We start from the raw sequence: 21461 nt of genomic DNA on the forward strand, positions 1-21461 counted from the left end.
CGCAAATTTCAGAAATCCGAACCTTCCAAACTCCCCTGGCTAGTCCTGATTTTTGAAGTCAGACCTAGATTTTCTGTAGCCAAAACATGAAAAAAGATCCGAATAAGGCTATTGTATAAATGACGGTGCATTCCTCAAAAATACAAATGTTTTTTTGTAAAAATAGTGAGAGTGACATTAAAAAAGACTTAAATAAAAATACGTAAGGAAAAATGAAAGTTGTACAATTTACACCTTTCTTATTAAGGAAAACAAAATGTTCATATCAAAAATAAGAAATTTAAATTTACCTACTTGTTGCAACATAGTAGGCTTGAATGACATTTTGAACTACATTTCATTAAATTTAAAGTAATTCAGAGATATCTTTCATACTTTGCTGATTTCTCATTGGTATTCTATAGAATACCTAGGAAATTTGTTAAATATGAATTGTTTCGTACATTGCTGGCTAATTTTAGGCATTATATACATAGCCTAGGCATTCCATGGAATGCAGTATTTCAGATTTTGCAGTAACATATATACATTAATCAATAAATTATCAACTATCATTAATTTATTTTCATGTTTGTTTGTTTAGTTGTGATTTTGATCTTTTTTTCTTCTGATTGCATCTAGTTCACTTATAATGCAACTTTCAATACATTATGAAAATGTTAAACTGTATTGAAAAATGGTACAGTGAAACCTACATAAAGGTTTCACTGTACCTTTCCCTTTGGACCCAGAAAATTGTCTGCTGCTTAAGTGAGAAGACATTATAATTTAAAAAATCTATTGTTTTAATTAAATTGTTAGAATGGTTTTAAAAAATTTTAATTGAGATGGGATATTACATAATTTATGAAAAATTATGAAATGATAAAAATTCATTGAATTTAAAAAAGTAAAATAAATTCCAATTGTATAAAAATACACTACATTTTACTTTGATCCAACACAATAAAAAGATCTAATGAAAGTTTGTTCTAAAAAGCATTGGCTTATCAGATTTTTCTTGTTGCGTTTCAATTTAGTTAACGTATTAACTCCGTATTCAGTTAACGTATTAACTCCAATTTTATCATTCTTGGAGAAATAAAAGTTTCTTAGTTCTCCAATACAAATTAGAATATCATGCAATCAATAATTTTAACTTAAACTGAACTGGAAAACTTTTTATGATTTATTTTCTAACAAGAATTCAAATGCAGCAACAGTAAAATAAAAATAAAAAATCATTCACATTCGTAGTTTAATAATGTTAGTGACATGATATCCCTAATCATATTTTTTTAATCAATCAATCAATCATATTTGAACTATTGTTGGAAATTCTATGAATGGATAATTAATGAATAGTTATGAATTCAAGTTATAAAGTAAAGTATGACAAGTATTACAAAGACTGTGACAATACCTACCTGTAAGGCACGTGGTCTTAGCCCTTGGGAAAAGGTAGTTGTTGCTATGTATGTATAACAGTTTCAATCATTAGACTAAAGCCTTAAACATAAATTGAGCTCCCCCACCTTACCCCATTATTTTGTTCGTTAAAACACTCACACCTATGTAAAATTTGTGTTTAACAAACTAAACATAGGTTATAGAAATATGGAGTGTCTGCCTTAAAGAGATTTAAACTGCATTTTTAAATGGAGATAAAGCTGTTCCTGTTCTGTTTAGAAAGTGTCCAAGTTTATATTGGCATAGACTGTCGAGGATTTTGAAAATTGTTCATAGTGTATGGTTTCAGCCCTGTAGAAGTTTTCATAAGGTAGAGTTTCACTGTAAATAATAAATCAAGATATTGAATACCTAATACAAAAATGTTTCGACTATTGAAACTTTCCTGCAAATGTTAAAATGTTTTACATTACTTGTTAAAAACATGCATAAAATTATGCAATGTTTATATTCCTAATGTGAAAAGAAGGCATCAACTTTGTGCACAAAACATTTGACTTACACGAATGACCTCATAGTTACAAATTTCAGCTGCAAATTTTATTGTCTAAATATTAAAATAATCAAAAGAGAATGATTAAATTTTGAAATACATACCTTTCCTACTTAAAATTAAAATAATGTCACATTTTTATAATACTTTTATCTGAGCTTACTGTGAATGATACTCCATTGGCATGTAGTGTCGACCTGATAAAATTTCTGACCACATGAATAAATCATTAAGCTTAATTACTACATTAAACTAGAGTTTAATATTAAACCCTAATGGAGGAATTTTGTGTATTTTAAAGTCAAATAATATTTTGATTAAACAAATATTTCTAAACAGCATTGAAAGTTGGGTAAATTGGAAAATAGTACAAAATAGTTGGGTAAATAGTACAAAAAATGGAAATGAAAGAAAATGTTATGTTTGAAAAGAATGTATGAACTTATAACAAAATAAGGTTCTTCAATATAATGTTGTATGAATTTGTTTTATTTTAATTACTGTCTGTGGTGTTCAATATTATTTCATCTTAACAAAAGTTAATTTATGAATACATGTTCATAAATTAGTAATCTTTACAAGCACAACAGCCCCTTGTAGGCTTGTATCATAAATATACTTAAAAATGTTGTACATAGTTTATTTTAAACTAGTTAAAAGATAATCTTACTGGTTGGTCACAGAACGGAGCATTTTATCAGTCTAGAAAAATCACGAAATTTTATTAAAACACCAAAAAAGTCTGGGGAAATTAATTAATTTTAGTTACCTTAAACCTCAAAATCTGTTATATTTCCAAAAAAATCTAGACTTACAATATTTTTTTAATGGTTTATTTTTATATCTAATAGCAAGCATAAGTGTTTTGTGATATATTTTATGTTAAGAATGAGACACAAAATGTATGGTACTGGTTACAAAAGGCATGTATAGCACTCGTTACTGGAAAATTCGATATATCCAGGAAAAAATTCACATAAATTTTTTTTTCACAGTCTTTGTCGCCACCCTGTCTTGGATTGAATAAATTTTTTATTTTAGTAGCATACAGTATAAATCACAATTTAGTGAAATTAGATTTGAAAATATGTGCATAAAATAAGGAACAAAACACTTCACGTCTCCAATTTGTCAATTTTTGAAAACGTTGATTTTGTAGTTTTAACAATTTTTACCTATTAAACTTTTGAACATTTATAAGAGTACAAATTATTATGTATATAAGGCTTTAAATTTATAGTAGTAAAATTTTAACCGAACTGTAATTTTTTCATTTTAAAAAATAACTACTCGGCTTAATATTAGCAATTCTAATTATAGTAACTTGCAATTCATATTTGTTCTACTTACAATATTTAGCACTACAAAATCAAATGACTTGTTCAGCTGCATTTTTTAACATTACAACTATATTCATAAATTTACTTTTGTGTTGATATGATTTTTTTATGCTATTTTACATTTTTCCTTCCTATATACATTTCTAATATATTGATTAACGTGGCAGGAATTGCATATTTATTATATTTATTTTAAAATTTACTTTAAGTACCTAAAATTATGTGAAATAAAAAGATTTGTATCATTATTGTTATATATTTTAGAATATAAATTGCTATAAAATATATATAAATTTTAAAATATAATATAATGATATAATGTATATATTACAGAATTTGTTATGTCTTGATGTGTTTTTCTGTTTTAATATAAATTTCTGTATAATTTGTCTTATGTTATGTGTGCTAAAATAATTTATGTAGAAATAAAATACTGTCATAAAAATCTTTAGAACTGGCCAAAAACATTAAGCATTAAAAAGTATAAACCAATAGTTATATCTGTAGAACTTTATTATCTTTGCTACATCTTTGATAATATATATATGTATGCATATATATATAGCATGTGTGTATATATANATATATATATTTTATTTAGATTTAAAAATGACAGTGTTGAACTATAAACCCTAAATTATAGCAAGAAGTATAAAGTAGTCTATGAAACTGTATAGTTTTAAATTACTTTAATGATATAATTTTTCAACTTTTTTGCGATTTATAATAATAGTTTTAAACTTTATCAAAGTATTACTTTTTGAAGCAATTAAATTTTGAAATTGCAGCATGGCAATGGGAAATGGGAATTATTAATTTCTAATTTTAAGTTAATTATGTAAATAACTTCTTGGATTAATTTCTCTAACAAATTATTTTATTTTATTTTCAAAATACATGGTTATTCAGAAAGAAGGACGTAATTGAATAAATTCATGTTTGATATATTATAAATTTTATATAAACAGTCTTCATCTTAAAGGAAGTAGAAAGCTCCATGGTTTTGTTTACCATAGCTTAGGTGATGATCTTTACATAAACAGTCTTCAGTTAGGTTCCGTAAATAATTTAGCCTATTTGCATGTGAGCAAAGTTTATCTACCGATTAGATGTCGCGCAGCTATGGGGTATTTGTATTATATTTTTAGTTACAAATTAATTACATCTTTTACAAATTAAAAACATCTTTTAGAATTACCCTGCATATTAAATTTCAAAATATATAGTATTTTTTATTTAATTTTTTTTCTTTTAATATACTATACTAGTATTATAATGTTGAACTATAATTTGGTTCAGTGCAGTCGTGAATTTTATTTTAACTGTAATTTAAATCGATTATGTAAATGTAATCTTGTATTAACTTAGACAAATTCTTCTTTTTTTATTTTCAAAGTATATTAAATTTTAAAAACATATATAAATTTTATTAAACGAAAAATAGTTTTATATTTCATATCGTACTGTACTATTGTATCAATCCCACCGTGAATCACTAAACCCATAAGTGAATTAGATATATTGTTCATAATGAAGAGATTTCTTAGAACTAGAGAACATATTCTGCTCAAAACATATTTGTCTAATTCTGAAGAAACTTACTTTTACTAATAAATTGTAAATAACTTAGATCTATCTTGCTTATATTTTGTTTGGCTCATACGTAATTAAATATGTCTGCTTGTTGCACTTATTAAAATTCACTTGTTTGTTTTATACTTGTTTAAATAATAATTTTAATTTATTGTTTAAAAACAAATGGGCGTGATTAAACATTATAAGTTCTGCATTACATAATTTAGATTTTATTCTGTTACTGCAGTATACTTTCGTTATCTCAAACTTCGATATCTTGAAAACTTACATCAAAAAAATTTCTTTCTCCTTTGCCTCCTAATGTTAATTTGAATTCCTATGTCGAAGATTTTCTTCTCAAAACCTTGCTATGTTGAATTTTTTTTCGAAATAGAAATTGAATCTTTTCGGAAAAATCACAATGTAAAATTATTGTAAATCAATTATTTTCTATTCAATGCATAATTATTTTTGTCTTACTTTTAAAAATAAAATTATCATTGTTGTATTTAGATTTACAGTCAACTTATAGTTTCATTTCATGACTCTACTTTTTAGAGTAATATTTTAGAATATATTTTTCTACATATTTAGTTCTGAACTTGTTATCTCAAAATTTTTTTAGCGTGCCTTCAACTTTGAAATCTCGAAAGTATGCTGTATATGAAAGTTTACTATCTGTAACTTATATCCCATGTAACTGATCATAGAAAGTTAATGAAAACCATTTACTTTATAAAGTTTAATTTATTTTAGATTTTTATAAATTTTAATCAATTCGGTACATATGTTGTACAGAAACAATCTACATGTGTTTATCATCTACTTCTCCCCTTAAATGTGTTATATTTGTTCCTTAATTCCTAAAACTATTTATCTGTTTTTAGTTATTAATAAACTATTGTTATATTATTTTAAAAATTATGTACATACAAATTGTTTATTTTTGTTATGCAGCTAGTTTTTGTCAATTTTAAGTAGGTTGGTTTAACTTTGTTTATTCAGTTATAAATATGAGTAAGAATTAACCTATTAGTAAAAAACCTATTACTGCTATAAATAAATATTTCTTTGTCTCAAAATATGTTGATCTGGAGCAATTAATGACTTTCTTTTTTATTTGAATAAATAATATTCTGAATCACATCCTGCTATTGTCTACCTTTTGATTTTAAAAAAAATTCTGTCACATTTAAAAGGATTTTTTACCCTTTGGATCAGTTAAAAGTGAAACAAAATCATTTTTTTCTCGATTTTTTTTAATGTTATGCTAAAATGAAATTATAAGATAGATAATGATGAAATTGTCACAAAAGTTTCAAACTTATATCAAAAGCTTGATTGGTATTTATGGAATTAACAAACAGCCTTTATGTATTGTTGCTCTACAAACAAAATATAATGTTAAAGTTCAAGTGTTTTTCTAGAGAAATTGACCATCGCTTATGACAGTTTTAATTTGCATAATTAAAGCTATGTTTTATTATTATAAAATATTTTTCACCAATTTTTAAATTGTTACACGCATGATTATCTACACATAATTTTTGCATTTATTATATTAGCATTGCATAGTTTATGCTGCATAACAGATCAAAAAAAGAAATTTTCGGTTAACAGATCAAAATTTTAATTCAAATTCAGAATTTTTAATTAATAGGTCAGAGAACTGTTTAATCATTGAATTTCAAAATTTTTATTATATTACGTGAGCAGAATGTTTCATAAGCTGCAGTCTTAATAAAACTTTTCTAGAATCTTTGTCAAAAAATATAAATGATAGATATTGAAATAGGTAATATTTAAACGAAATAAATAAAAAAATTATCAGAACCTAAAGAATCATTAACAAGAAAGGCTAGATTAAAAAGTTACGTACTTTCAACTCTAACAGCAAGTACAAGTGTTTTGTAATATATATTTTGTATAAAAATAAAGCATAGACTGAAAAATCAATAAAATGTATACCCTAAGCTACTAAAATGAGGGAGAATTGATAAAATCAACCTAGAAAAGTTGGAGGAAGTTTTTTTTTTTTTTTTTAAGTATTTAAGGATACCTTGATTAAAAGCATCAAAACCTCTTTGATTTCAAGAGGAAACTGATTGAAGATGAACTAGAAACAGCTTCCATTTCATTTGGAGGTCAAACTGGTTTGTTGAGCTCAGTTCGGATTCTTCAGGTTTTTATAGCTTTTTGCTTTATTTTTCTCTCCTAAATATCAATTTCCTTTCTTAATGTGGGCATACTTTCAGTATTCATTTTTTACAAGTATTCTAAAACTTTATATTAAAGCAGATGATTGTCAAACACCTAACATTTTCTTAAATAACTTTTTTTTTTTTAAAAACTACATTCCTTAAATATGTATTAGAACTTAGAAATTTAATAACTGGTACTACAACTAAAAGACTGTATTTGAATTTTTTGTTAAAAATCTACTTTAAAAAAATAATTTATCATTATATTTTCCATTATGTTGATTTCATGAATTAGAGCCGTGAATATCTTACATAAAATCTAGACATCTATATGTTCATCTTGTACAAACTTGCACATTAATGTACAACTTTGCCCCTTTTTCAGCTGTTTTGCTTTAAAAATGTATAACCAATTATGAGTTTTACAGAGGCCTATACTCCCATGCAATAGAAAAACCTATGTAATATTTGTTATTTTGTATGATAAGCTACATATTACTTACAATATTTTTTTTTAAATAAATTTTGTTTTATCAGTTTTCTGAAATTTTATTTTAGCTTTCATAGCATTAGCTGTAGATAAGAAATTGATTTCAAGTTACTTTTCTCAAAATCTATCATGAAGCATTTGCATTGTTTTATTAATTGCATGGCAGTATACCTAGCCCCATTTATCTAATCAAATGATGGAAAATTTCATCCATTAGTCATAAAGATACTGTGAAGCCTGCAATTTCTTATCAAATTATGGGAGGGATAAATGTCCTCCTTGAAAATATTCTAGTATACACTTCTCAATTGAAATTTAATATTTCTGTGATAAATAAATTTAATTATTCTAGCAATAAATATTCAAATTTAGTTTTAACGAATAAAACAGACTAGAACATTGGGCATTTATATTTTTCAGATTTAAATTAAGAAGATAATTTCGGACACATAAATAATAAATAAAATAAAAATAGGATAATATATTATAGTAGATTATATTTATTTATTTTTTTTCTTGTTATATGGGGAAAAGTTTGATTCCACTTTTTATAAGACAGTTTAGAGTGAATTAATTGCACCTTTTATTTACTTTTAATCCTTTCAGTTCTATCTTTTTTTTTTTCTTGCTCAGCTGGTAGCTTTACTACTGAATATGAGGAAATACCTGCTACTGCTAAATAATAAAACAAATAAAAAAACTTTTATATAAGCTCAGATTTCTATATTGCTCAATGAGTATTTAATGTAAAATATGGAAAAATTTCTGTTCAATATTACCCATAGTGTAACGCTCAGTATTTAATCAAATTGGTTGATTTTTAAATAAATCTAATCAGGACACTTTCCAATTAATTTATCAGCAAGTACACAACATTAAATCTATTCCTACATATTGAATACTGCGCATAAAGATCTTTCCTACAACAATGGGTATGACAGATTAAAGAAAAACTTCCAGTTGGTTGGATAAAACCTCCAGATAACTCTAGGGTAGTCTTTTGAAAAAAGATTTTTAGAAAGTTATTTTATCAGTAATCTGTTCCTTTTATTAACTAGGTCTGTGACTTAAGATTTATTTGAAAAAAAAATTTTTCTCAGAGAGTGACTCTGGGAGGTTGAAGAAAGTAGAGAGAGCCTCTTGTGATTTTATCTATTTTCATTTTCACACAAGCCAAAAAACTGGTAATATATTTCAATAATGTGAACACCTAGATTTTGGTCATACTTGTTCATAGTTAACTTAAGAAAATATTAATTAAAATGATTTCAAAAATGCACTTACCATCATGTACTCGGTTGAAACATTAAATGCAGTATCCATAAAAAAATATAAAATGCCAAAACTTTGACTTTTAAAAACATAAATTATTCAAACAAATATAGGTTTGCAATTTATAAAAATCAAATTATCTAATAGATTGTAGCAAATTTTAATTTATACATTCATTTCATCAACAAAATATGCTAAAATCACTACATTTACTAACATGATATTATAAGAAATATTTAGGTTTTCAAAAATGATAAACGGCTGGTTGGTTTAATGTTCAAAAAAATCCTTTACTTAAAAAAAAAAGTCTGAAAATTTTAAAATTTTTAGTATTATAAAGATAAATTTTACTGACGTCTTGAGTACAAGTTATAATTTTTTAGGCACTGTGGCAGTTTGCTAGCAGAGCTTGCTATTATACCAATTTAGTACCTAACTGAATAGATAAAATGGCATATAAATTTATAGGCATAAAAATACACAATATACACTTGTTGCAATCACAAAAATGTTTATAAAAATCTTATAGCATTTGGTACAATAATGTAAAATAGGAAGAAATGTAATGAATCCACCTAAACGAAAACCTGTGAGAAAAAATCCCATGGCTATAAGAACGGTTTCATAATATTTTTAAATAAATAATTAGATAAATAATAGTTTTATTTTGATTTTAAAATTACGAATTATTCTCCTTTTTTATTTGTCTATATGCATTAAAGTACTACAAGAATAAAATACAGAGCTGTTTACTAATTTTTTTAACAGAAATTTCTCTCTAATATACCAAAACAATGAGCAAAAATACTTATAACTTCAAACATAATTTTATTCAGATAGTTTATTCATTCGTTTTTACACATAAGATAGTTATTCAGATAGTTAGATTTATTCGTTTTTACACATAAACTTATAGCTACATAACATCAAGTCCTTGGATATCCAATAAAACAAATGAATTCAACATAACTCTATAAATTCCTTTTAGCAACCAAAGTCTTGCATTCATTAATATTTGAAGGTGTTTTTGAGGTCCAGCCAGTATACGAATTTTACTGTAATATAAGCTCAGGTAGTGACACAATTCAGTAAGCATAACACAGATTCCATTAACAGGATAACGAGTTTTCAAATTACTTTCAGAAAAAAAACAGTCTAAAACTCTATTAATCAACTTTGGAAAAGAAACAACATATTGGAATAAGTTCCACTCTTCTTCAAGTCTTAATAATGAAAAATCCACATCTTCTAGAGCTTTCAAAGGTTCGTAATAACCTTCCTTCACCTTAGTTTCAAACTTTGAAAATAAATTAGATAAGCGAGCAAAATTGTATTGAACAAAAATGCCTGAATTTTTCTCAGTACTATGGCAGTTAGATAGATCAAGTTTTAAAGACATATTAGGACTTAATTTCAAAAAATCGAATTTCACAGCTGAATCTATCAACTTTTCAATTCGTGATGACCATACCTTATCCTGGCACACATCAATGTTATATTTTTCTGTCATAGCTTTTTCGACGCCGTTTTTATGATGAAGAACATAATTATCAAAAGTAAAGTCCTCTTTAACATTTATTTTGACACTTTGATTAAAAATATATGATTTTATTGATATTGGTTTTTCAAGTATTTGTAACAGAATCCCCATTTTCCATATTGCCCGGTTGACACCATGGAATGCAATATACAATATGACATCTGGTGTGTCCTTGATGTGATTACTTATTAAGTGCTTTATTGATGCTACTTTTTTAAAAAGTTTATCATTAAGATCTGGTACAATAATACTATTGATATCTTTTCCATACTTATCTAAAAGTACGTTTTTCTCCAAATACTCTTTTGCATCAATACATAGACTACCTTCAGTTTCACATTCTTTTCTCCATTCAGAAACATTCAGTTTATCTCGCATCTGATCACACAAATAATCTAAATCACAATCTGCAAGGCACTTTACTTCACTAGCATTTAGAATATCATGTTTAGATAAAAACGAACACCCAGAATAATAAACTTCAGCTTTATTAGCAGAAAGGAGAGATATGATGTGATGGGCAAGTAAATTATTTCTTGTTCTGATAAAATCATTCACTTCATCATTGTCAACAAGAACAAGCACAACATTGTTTTTTTCTGACATTCCATAAGAGCAATTAAAATTAGTAACCTCATCTAAAACGATCTTGTACACATCAGGTCTTTTTAAACCAAACGTTAAATTGAAATTGGAATCTATTTCCACGTCAAGTAAATAGTTAATTGTTTTTAATCGAAAAACTAGTTCTTCACAATTCAGCTGGGGGCTTTCAAAGCTCTTTAATGGTAAAATGTAATCGGCTTTCAAATACAGAATACCTCGTCTCATTAACAGATTTACTTTAACAGAAGGAATGTTTTTAGAAAAACACATTTTATCAAAAATGATTTGAACATCATTTTCAAATCGTGTCAAAAAATAACGTTCTTGTTTTGTTTTAGAAACAGGATATGGCGATTCTTTATCATCAGACATTTTAAATATAATTCTTAAATAGGAAATTCATATACTTTAGATAATTTTATAAATCATATATGAATTATTACTGAACGTAGACTAGATTTAATTCCATATCATTTATATTGATAGATTGATGTTTGGAATTGCAATCATAGTAAGCTGGCTTGTGTTTCAAATGATACATATTCCTTTTTTTCAAAGAGCCATGTGATTTGCTACAACCAATTAAAGAGAAGTCAACTTTACTTAGCACCTAAAGAGAGTCTTTAACATAAATATTATTTGTCGCCAAATAGCTGATAACTTTCACCATTCACTTGTTTTTTGAATTATTTCTTCTGCTAGTAGGTCAGTAGTCGGCTGAATTTAAAATAGTTTTCTTAGGTTAAAAGTGAGTAATTTTGAAACGAGCTTCTATGTATATTTTTGAAATTCCTTATAAGATATTTTATGTAATGATTTTTCTGCTTTTGAGTGTCCTCCAATGATAATGTTTCAAAAACTTATTGACTTTATCAAATTTAAATAATTTTCTTTGTATTCTTGATTAAAATATTCGACATTAAAAGTTGTATTACTTATTTAAAAAAATTAAAAACATCTTGCACCGCATCTTACGAAAATTAAGAAACAAAAATAAATAAATACACTGATATTGCATCTATAATATTGTATCCAATTTATGTTTTTTTCAAAATATTTTCGTCAATTACAATTTGGCTCTTGAAAGCTTGAGTTTTTATAATTACTGTTAAGTCTGCCTTTATTTCATTGAGTTGTTTCTTTTATATTTTAACAAGTTTGACTTTAATTTTAATATTTTTTTTTCAGGAAACAAATGGATTGCATTTTATTTTTGAAGTATAAAACAATATTGTGATGGACTTCAATATAGCTTTACAAAAAGTAGGAGATTTCGGTCTCTATCAGAAACTGTTATGTGCATTTTTAGTTGTTCCATCTGCCAGTTTGTGTGCTTTAGTTTACTTTACACAATTTTTTACTATCTTGGTACCTGATCATAGATGTAAACTCGATGGGAATGATTCTTCCTTCTCTTCAAATTTCACACTTCCTTTTGAAGAAAGGGAAGGGCGAATTTTACCAAAAATGTGTGAAATGATTTTGACATCTAACTTTTCTGAGGTTTCTATCGATGATAATCTAGTTATAGAAATAAATAAAACTGTTCATTGTTTAAATGGCTGGGTTTATGACTTTAGTGAATTATACCCTACTATTGCAACTGATGTAAGTATTATTTATTTTTCTATTCCATACATTCGTTATGTTTTTAGTGTTTGGTAGTTTTGTATTATGTTTTCTATTCTATTGTTAGCAATAAAATAAATTATTTTCTTCATTTTTTTGCAGCAAAACTGGGTGTGTGATAAAAACAAACTTCCATATCAATCACAAACTATATTTTATGTGGGAACAAGTATAGGATGCATTGTATTTGGCCTTATAGCTGACAGGTAATATAAAATTAAATATGTATTTAATTGTTGACTATATATACAATAAATATTTGATATAGAAAGTGTGACATATTATGAGAAGTATGCTATTACAACTAACTTCCAAATCATCACTATCATCAATGGCTCAATAGCCCTTGGTGGGCCTTAGTCTTCTCAAGAAGTTTTTTTCCAGGCTAACCAAATCACCATCATACTACTAATATTGAAGTTACTATACAATATTGAAGTTACAATACAATACAATTTAATATTGAAGTCATACTACTAATATTGTATGTTTTTAATGAGTTAAAATTACAAACCTTTTGCTATGGGGGCTGCGAAAAGCCGTAAACCCGCTTCGCGGGTCGGCACTAAGCATTTTGCTATTATGATAAAACAAAGTTTTAGAAGAATACATTTTCTGCTGTGAAAGACATATTTATATTATTCTGATATAAGTACAGAAATATAGGAAAGAAAAAACAAACATCCTTTCATTTTTACAATTTTAACCGTTTATTTTCATAAAGCAATGTGTGGGCAGCCACTTGCTAAATTATCTTCATCCTGATAAAAGAGCATTTCTTAAGAATGTGTCTTTTATTGATTAAATACCTATCATGCCTCCCTATTTTTCTTCTTGACAACTAACTATTAAAATCCACATTCACTGTTGTCAATGACATTTCTTTTCATTTTCTTTTGGCAAAACCTTATGATTTGAAAACTTGTTGTTCTAACATTTCTGTGAAATACATTTCTACCCTTCATTAAATATTAACGTTATTCAATTTATAATTTGAAGGTAAAATCAGTCGACTATATGCATTTTAAATCAAAATAGTTGTTGAAAATTAAAGAGATAAAAAAAAATTTTGACGCCCTGTGTTCCTTTAAGAAGTAATTTTTTTTTTAAAGAAAATGTAACACTTTTGGTTAGTTTTCATAAAGTATTAAAAAAAAATCACTTTTTTTTCTCTAATTTAATGTGTTTTAAAATAGTTTAAGTTGTTCTATGAAGCTTGAAAAATTATGTTTTTACTTTAACAAAAATTGTTTCGTGTCAGATGTATACAACATCACTACATTTTCTGAAAATATTATCGAAATAAAAATTAAAAATATTTTTTCAGTATAAAAGTACTGAATTATTTTAAAAATTTGCCTGGAATCAGGAGGTAAAAGTCTGAAAATTTCATTAAAAACCTGATATGGTCATGTAAGAAATAACCTGGTTGGTTTGACATGTAGTGTCAGTACTTAATGACTGCTGTGATAGCATGTTTGTTTTATACTCTACTTTTGTGATAACTAATAGTTTCTATAAAAAAATTAAAATAATAGGTTTTTTTTTCTTTATTTTTTTTACATGGGATTGATTTGAAACAGTTTGACATTGTAATTAATATTCAAATTATTTTGTAATTTAGTGGTTAGTTATTTTTAAATTTGGATTAATTTGTCAGCAAGTATTTCTTTAGCAATTTTTTTCTTTCATCACCTCATCTTTTCTATTAAGATAATATTGTCTGAAATGTATCTTTTTTTTTTTTTTACTGGTCATGAGTCTTTTTTAATACACATTTTCTTATCTGTTGAACTGTTTCTTATTTATTTACGTTATTTTTTATCAGTGATGTAATGTATAGAAGGTAGTGTTTTTTATTTCATTTGTTTGTTGTTGAAGATTCTCGCAAATGTTATTTTATATTTATTTATATCTTTTTTTTATCTTTAAATGTTTACAGACTTAATTTTTTGCTGACAGACAAAATAAACTTAAGATATGATGTAGCGAAAAGTTGGATATCTTTTCTTATTCTATAAAATCCCAAAATTTTGTTAGTATTGATGCTTGAGAATTTCATCATGGCATTAATGTTTTATAATTGTATTATAAAATACTGCCAATAGACTATTTTTGTAATTTTGGCTATATATTTAATACATTCCTACGTATATATTCTTGCAAAAAATTTGACATACAATTTTTTTATTATTTTAGTTAACTGTTTTTGTGCTAAACAAATATGTTTTCTCATTATCATTAAATGAAAACTTAATTTAGTAACGTTGACATTTTATCAATCAATTTTAGTGCTTTGAGAGTTTGATTCTATTCTAAATTTCTTCACTTTTTATTTATCTATAATTTGATTACTGCCCATTATATTTATCCGTATACAAATAATGTTATCTGGAATAAAATAAAAATTGAAGATAACTTTTCATTAGCTTTTTTGCTTTTTCTTTTCAGTTACATGTCATGTAACATTTTTTGCTATGTGTTACATCATTTATGTTTCTTAAATTTCATGATCAATTAGGGTACCATTTTGATTCAATTGGCTCCAATTCATTTATTTTGTCTTTTTTTTTCTTTTCTTTTTTTTTGGTTTTTTTCCTTTTATTTTGAAATTGAATTTATTAGATACTTAAAATTATCAAAAAATAAGTCGTTTTTTTTTAATTATAAATTTTTTATTTATTTCTATGATAAGCTTTATTTTGCCTTTAATTAAACATTTCAGAGACCAATTATGGCAAATTTTTAACTAATTTTTCATAGCAAACATTTTTAAAAAATGTGTCTTGCTATCAGGTGGAAATAACTGTAGTATAAGTTTCATTTTCAAGAGGAAGTTGTCTTTCGAATAATACTTACAGAAATATTAAAAAATTATCATTTTTTGCAACTTTGAAATTAATTTTCGTTATGTGTAATCTTAATTATAGAGATTTTACATGTACCAGCTTTAATTTTCTTTTTAAATAACAGAAAGATTAAAAATCTGCACAAATAGTCTTTTTAAAATGAAATATCCTAAAAAAAAATTTACATTATTAAAAATATATACAGGGGTCTGTCCAAGCCGAATTTACTACCGTTTAGCGGTACCTTCACAAATTCAACTTTAGGAAAAACGGTAGTTTCACAAATTCAATTTTAGGAAAAACGGTAGTTTCACAAAATACTTTTTCTTAAAATTTTATTTTTGTATCCCTTAAGAAACGATAAATCCATATTTTTGTGTTGATTTTTTAATATAATTTTTAATTTTTCACAAATTATGTCTAAATTTTCACAAAATAGGTACCTCTCAGAAAAACCTAGACAGACCCCTGATANAAAAAAATAAAAAAAATAAATAAATAAATAAAAAAAAAATAACAAAGGTAACATAAATTCATTTGGATTGGCACAAGACTGGTATAAAAAATCAAATGCTTCCTTTAAAGTGAAAAATAGAGATCTAAATCGTCAATGTTCATCACAAATTGAAATAAAGCACGCTTAAAAGAAGAATATATTTTGATGTTTTGCAACTGAAATGGTAATTTATTATATAATTTAGGTGCTAAGTAAAAAAACTGTTTTCGTGAAATTTCTTTTGTAAAGTGGGGAATCTCATATATTTCAGTTGGTCTCCTTTCAGACACATTAGTTTTTAATTTGCATATTAATTTACTGTTGCGCAAATAAAGTAAAATACGAAAAAATTCAGTATGTCTAAATGGTAATAGATTAATTCTTTTATATATATTGGTAGCAGTTATACTTGAATTATTTATAATGAATATAATGATTTAGTGAGTATTTTTAAGCTAATTTAAAGTTATATTATCTGAGCTAATTTTGAGTTATTATATGTATACTGAATGGGGATAGCTTTGAAATTTTAAATTTGAGCCCTTATTTTTTTTATTGCAGATTTGGATTCTCCATAAAAAATAAAAAAAGTAACCCTATTGCTTTACAGTTGGTGCTCTTACTGATAAAATTAAAATAGGATACAAAGTAACACTTTAAAATGGGACCCATCAGATTAAATAAATAAAAATATCTCCCTATTTTTTTTAAAAAAAAATTATTTTTTTTAAGAAATCCTGAAAAAAAATTTTTGTAAGCATGTCTACTTTTATGTTCGGTTGGGTGTCAAGATCCGGCATTTTAAACAGTTTTTAGTCTTTTAAACTTTCACACTTATAGTGGTGCATTTGTGAAGAAAAATGTATAAACTTTTAGGCCAAATAGGATTTTTTTTTTATGGGATTGTAATAAAAATAGGAATAATATTTCAAATTTACCCCCCTCCTGCCCCTCAGGGTTGGAGTGGAAGATCGATTTTGTTATCATTAGATAGCTTTTAAAAAGCGTTGAATACGTCTATTTCATTTTTTCGATCTAATGTATATTTCTGGAGATATTTGACCGTTTCCAAACCTTTTCTTGGGTTGCCACTCAAATCTGGGAAAAAAAATTCCCTGTGTTTTCCCTGTACATATTATACACAATATATTAAAAGGACACAATTATAGTGCTCTGGATTGAGCTAACTATACTAACTATATTGGGCTAACTATACTAGTTTGCTGGAAAACTTTGAATAAAAAAGGAACAGCTGAACTTAAAAAAATGAGTAAATAAAATAGCTTAATATAGCTGAAATATCTTAGTATAGTTGAACTATCATCCTTAAAAATCACATAGATTGCGCTTTGAGTGGTCACGAAAATAAAAAAACACAACTCTCTAAATTTTCCCAGTTTGCAACTCAAATTTCCCTGTCGATTTTGGGGATTTCAAAGTTCCCTATGTCTTCCAGGTTTCACCTATTCTCCCTGTCATATGATATCCTTTTTTTTTTTTAACATTTTGCGTGTACAAACACATATCACATACGATATGAACCAAATATAGGAATTTTCATTGAAAATTGTATTTATTAAGCATATATTTATTTAAAATATGACTTTTAAAGAACATTTGTTAATTTATTTAACAATTTTAAGTGTTTAAAACAAAAACAAGGCTGAATAAGTATTCACCAAACTTATTTCAGAATCGGCAGGTTTTGTTTTCCCTTTTAAGTATTTCTTTTTGTTGTTAAAAACAAATATTTACCTGTTTTTAATTGTATTCCTTTTTATTTCACTAAGATCAGATCAAGTAGTTAGCTTCTTCATCCTGGTCCATTTAAGTTTAAACGGACTGTTTACATTTATCATAAGAAATCAATTTAATATGGGATCTTTCATGAATCCTTTAAAATATATCTTTTTGAAAACATTGCAAATAGAACGTTTGAGTCATCAAACAAGCGTAAAAATTGCTTTTTTTTTAAATTTCTAATACATTGTTAATTGAAACTTTATAAATTTCGAACTTAGAATTTTTATTAGTTCAAGGTAGGGCCTGTCCCATCTACTACCTCAAATTAACAAGACTCTACTGCACTTTTTTTTTGCTCGGCAAAATTCATAAGGTGGTCTACTCAAATACCAAGCACATTTTACATAATTTTGTCATTTAATATGATAAAAATTTTATATTTTTGTAGAAAGGTTTTTAAAAAATTGGTAACCCTGCTTGCACTAACAAAATACGCTCAGAAGTCAACATTCAAACATAGATAAATAAAATTTCATTGAATCATAAAATGGCAAGTTCACTAGCTGCTTCAACATGTTACTTAGCTGTCTTGGCATATAGGTTTTCTGACTATCAGCATGCATACCTAATGAAACTCCCTTATGATTATGATATAAACTTATGGGGACGGTAGGCAGAGCGATGCTAAAGCAGAGTAGTAAGAGACATGCACATGCACCATATTATAATATATATAAAACTGCTGTCACCAAATATTACATTAAAATAAACTGTGTGTATTTAATAAACTTAATACGTACATTATAGTAAAGCTTAGAAAGCTCTGGTGTTGCAGTCGACCACTCTGCCATCTAGCAGCATTCTGCATAGTTATCACAAGAGAAAATGAAGATAATCCCAAATTCCCAATGTAAAAAAGAAACATTTTGGCAAGTAATGTCAGTAAACTGAAGCATGTGATTTTATTTTCATTTTATGTTTTATAACCAAAGATCATTCGGAAAGCCTTCCTATATTAAGCTAATCTTCATAGAAAACTTTTCTTGAGAGAGCGAACCCACATTCACGTCACATGGAGAGGAAAACCACAAAAACCTCCCATGGTTAGCTTGACAGCAAGGGGATTCTAATTCGTGATATGTCTGCCACTGCTGATTATATACTATGTCAGCGCTGTGGTCGATGCAAGCTGGGAGTAGAATTTGTATAAACCAGCCATCGCTGAAAATCGAAAATGGGTCACCTCAGTCGGAGGTAAATGCTCTACCCCCTTAGCCACCATGGCTTTAGCTCATGTGATGTTCTTAATCAATGAAACATTGCAATTGATTAAAACTTTAATTCAGAAAATTTTATTTAGACTACATTTGAATATAAAATTAGAGCCTTTTGGGGGGGGGGAGTTTTTCGAGGGAAATTAACAATCTTAATATAGAACAAAATGGCATAACTGTTTAGTAAGCATTATAACTCTGAAAGTCATTTAAACAGATCTAACACATTTAAAATAGTCATTTGATATCGCATGTTATTGTTAATTAAATGAAAAAAATTATCAAGTAGACAATCATTAATAAAATTTCTCTCAAAATCATCAGTTTTCAACAAAAAGTAATAAATATATACCAAATTTCAATGAGTTCTAACGAGTAATAATAATTGAGTTCTAATAAACTATATTGAAATAGATAATGCATTTTTTACCAGATATTACTTTATCTGAGATGCTAAAATTAATTGAATATGCAAAAGAATGCTATCCAGATTTAGAATAAAAAGAAAAATTTAACAAAATGAAAATTTTGCGATTTAGATTTATGTAATACCTTTTTTTTTTAAATCTAAGTGCATTTTAACTATTAGGAGAGACAAAAAGGGATTTCGGCACTTTCGACCCTTCATAGCTTGAATTAAAACTGGAGTCGCAATACATTTCAAACAAAAATTTTATGTACAATGGAAAGTCGCGTTAGATTTTTCCGTATAATCGATCCTCAAGGTAAACAAAGCTTAAAACGATCTAATAAACGATCTGAATCTAAGAAGCGAAAAATAAACATTAGAAGATGAGGAGATGTTTGTTTATTTTGATTGTTAAAAACTGTCCGGGAAATATCGACCCTTTCGGAAAAGGGACGTCCGGATATGGCACGTTACACTGTATAATGTTTTGGGTTGCTTTTAGGAAATCAAAGGAAACTTTGTATCTTAACAATTTCAGAATTTTTTTTTTAAAAAAAAAACCCCTCATTGATATTTTTGATAACAATGTTTTGAAGCAAAATTACCAACACAAAAAACTAAAATACCCATAAGATATAATGAAGGATCACTAAACCCCAATACAAAAGTTTTAGGCTACAAAATTAGTTTTGGCTTTCTTGTGTAACGAGTACTTTAGCAAAATCTTCACTACAACTCAATTTAAGGAACTTAAACAAGGAAAATAGAATTTTTTTTTGTCATTTGTACATCGATTTACATTTTTATCATAAAATAGAGTTAGTTAAGAAACAAAAATAAATATAATTACTTCATAAAACTTAAAGTGCTTAAGTTGAAAATATTAATAACAGTATATTTTTAAAAATTAAGAACAAAAATAAAGAAGTCATAATTTTATTAATTATTAAATTTCAAATAATTAGTTGCATTAAATCATTGATACCTTGATTGCATGCAGAGAACATACATCCTTAAATGATTCCTTTTGAGTGCATTTGTTTCAATTACAAATAGATGTATAAAAAGAAACAGATAAAGTAAACTTGCAAACGAGTTAAAAACTAGCAAAAACTATTAATTTTATTCAAACTAGAAAAGGGACATCTATAAGAACAGATCTGCATAGAAATTTAAGTATAAATCTCAAAATCCAGTTTTTATGAGTCTTTTTATAAGGTGGTGTAAAGTGGGTATATGGTTGGGCTTATTTTATAGATGATTGATAAGGGATATTTTTTCTTTACTTCTGTGATAGCTTGAGTAAGTATTTTTAAAGCCTTCTTTAAAAAAAGGTTGATTTTATGCGGTGAAGATTTTCGTATCCTGATCTATAGCAGAATAATCACCAAGTCTTGGCAACTTCCTGGCAGTAGCCCGCGAGAAACTAAAAAAAAATAAAATTTAAGAAAACATCACATACAAGGACAATCTCGTAAAACTTAAGAAAAAATATATACACTCCAAAAAATCCCGATAAAAACGGATAAATAGATTTACGATTTTCAGGATTTATTTCATGCATTAATAAATAAAAAAATAAATAAACAAAAAAAGCCGATACATTACACTTGTTTCAGATCATGGAGTTTTTTTCCCTTATGAACAGATTAGAACAATGTTAAATTAAAACAAAATATTTTGTTCAGTGCCAACTTAAATAAATGACAACTTAACATTATATGAAAATGAAGTATCAATGTAATTATAATGAACTTAATCGTACAACTTTAGTACCAATTAAGATTTAGTAAAATGTGGAGAGGCGGATAGCTTACCGCAATGCAATATTCTGTTAGATATTACATATTTCAAAATGTAAACAAAAATTTATAAAATAAATTCACGAGCAACACTCATCAACGGGAAATGACAAATGGATGACAACGGGAAATGACAATTTAAATGTAAACAATAACAATCTCGAGCTCCAATACCTGCTTTAGTTCCGGCTAGAAAGTTTACAACTGCTTACTACAGCTTATTCAGCGAGGCGATATTATCAAACGGATAATTTTGTTTTCAATAAACGAAATGAATTAGATGATTTCTGAGC

General features: G+C 26.4%; 2 protein-coding genes and 1 long non-coding RNA gene across 4 annotated transcripts in view; 1 reads left to right on the forward strand and 2 right to left on the reverse strand.

Annotated features, from left to right (window-relative positions):
• Nucleotides 1–9628: 9628 nt before the first annotated feature.
• Nucleotides 9629–11475, reverse strand: LOC107447036 (uncharacterized). The gene has a single exon (XM_016061856.3). It carries the CDS (start codon nucleotides 11336–11338, stop codon nucleotides 9737–9739), a length of 1602 nt encoding a protein of 533 aa, XP_015917342.2. The 5' UTR covers nucleotides 11339–11475; the 3' UTR covers nucleotides 9629–9736.
• A 101-nt stretch (nucleotides 11476–11576) lies between these two features.
• The window catches only part of LOC107447009 (carcinine transporter), a 44775-nt gene continuing 34890 nt past the window's right edge, over nucleotides 11577–21461 (forward strand). Inside the window, exons 1-3 of one of the 2 annotated variants that reach the window (XM_071178945.1) lie at nucleotides 11577–11714; nucleotides 12155–12574; nucleotides 12698–12801. In XM_071178945.1, the coding sequence (XP_071035046.1) occupies nucleotides 12203–12574; nucleotides 12698–12801 (476 nt within the window). In that variant the 5' untranslated portion in view covers nucleotides 11577–11714; nucleotides 12155–12202. Of the gene's footprint in view, nucleotides 11776–12154; nucleotides 12575–12697; nucleotides 12802–21461 lie in introns of both variants that reach the window. The other variant, XM_071178946.1, reaches the window with a different exon arrangement.
• On the reverse strand, nucleotides 20463–21293 carry LOC122270322 (uncharacterized). Its single transcript, XR_006225730.2, has 2 exons — nucleotides 21184–21293; nucleotides 20463–20792 (listed from the first exon to the last, which is right to left on the reverse strand). It is a non-coding gene; the product is annotated as an uncharacterized lncRNA (long non-coding RNA).

Source organism: Parasteatoda tepidariorum, chromosome 1 (genome assembly GCF_043381705.1).
Source record: "Parasteatoda tepidariorum isolate YZ-2023 chromosome 1, CAS_Ptep_4.0, whole genome shotgun sequence".
Taxonomy (NCBI): Eukaryota; Metazoa; Arthropoda; class Arachnida; order Araneae; family Theridiidae; genus Parasteatoda; species Parasteatoda tepidariorum.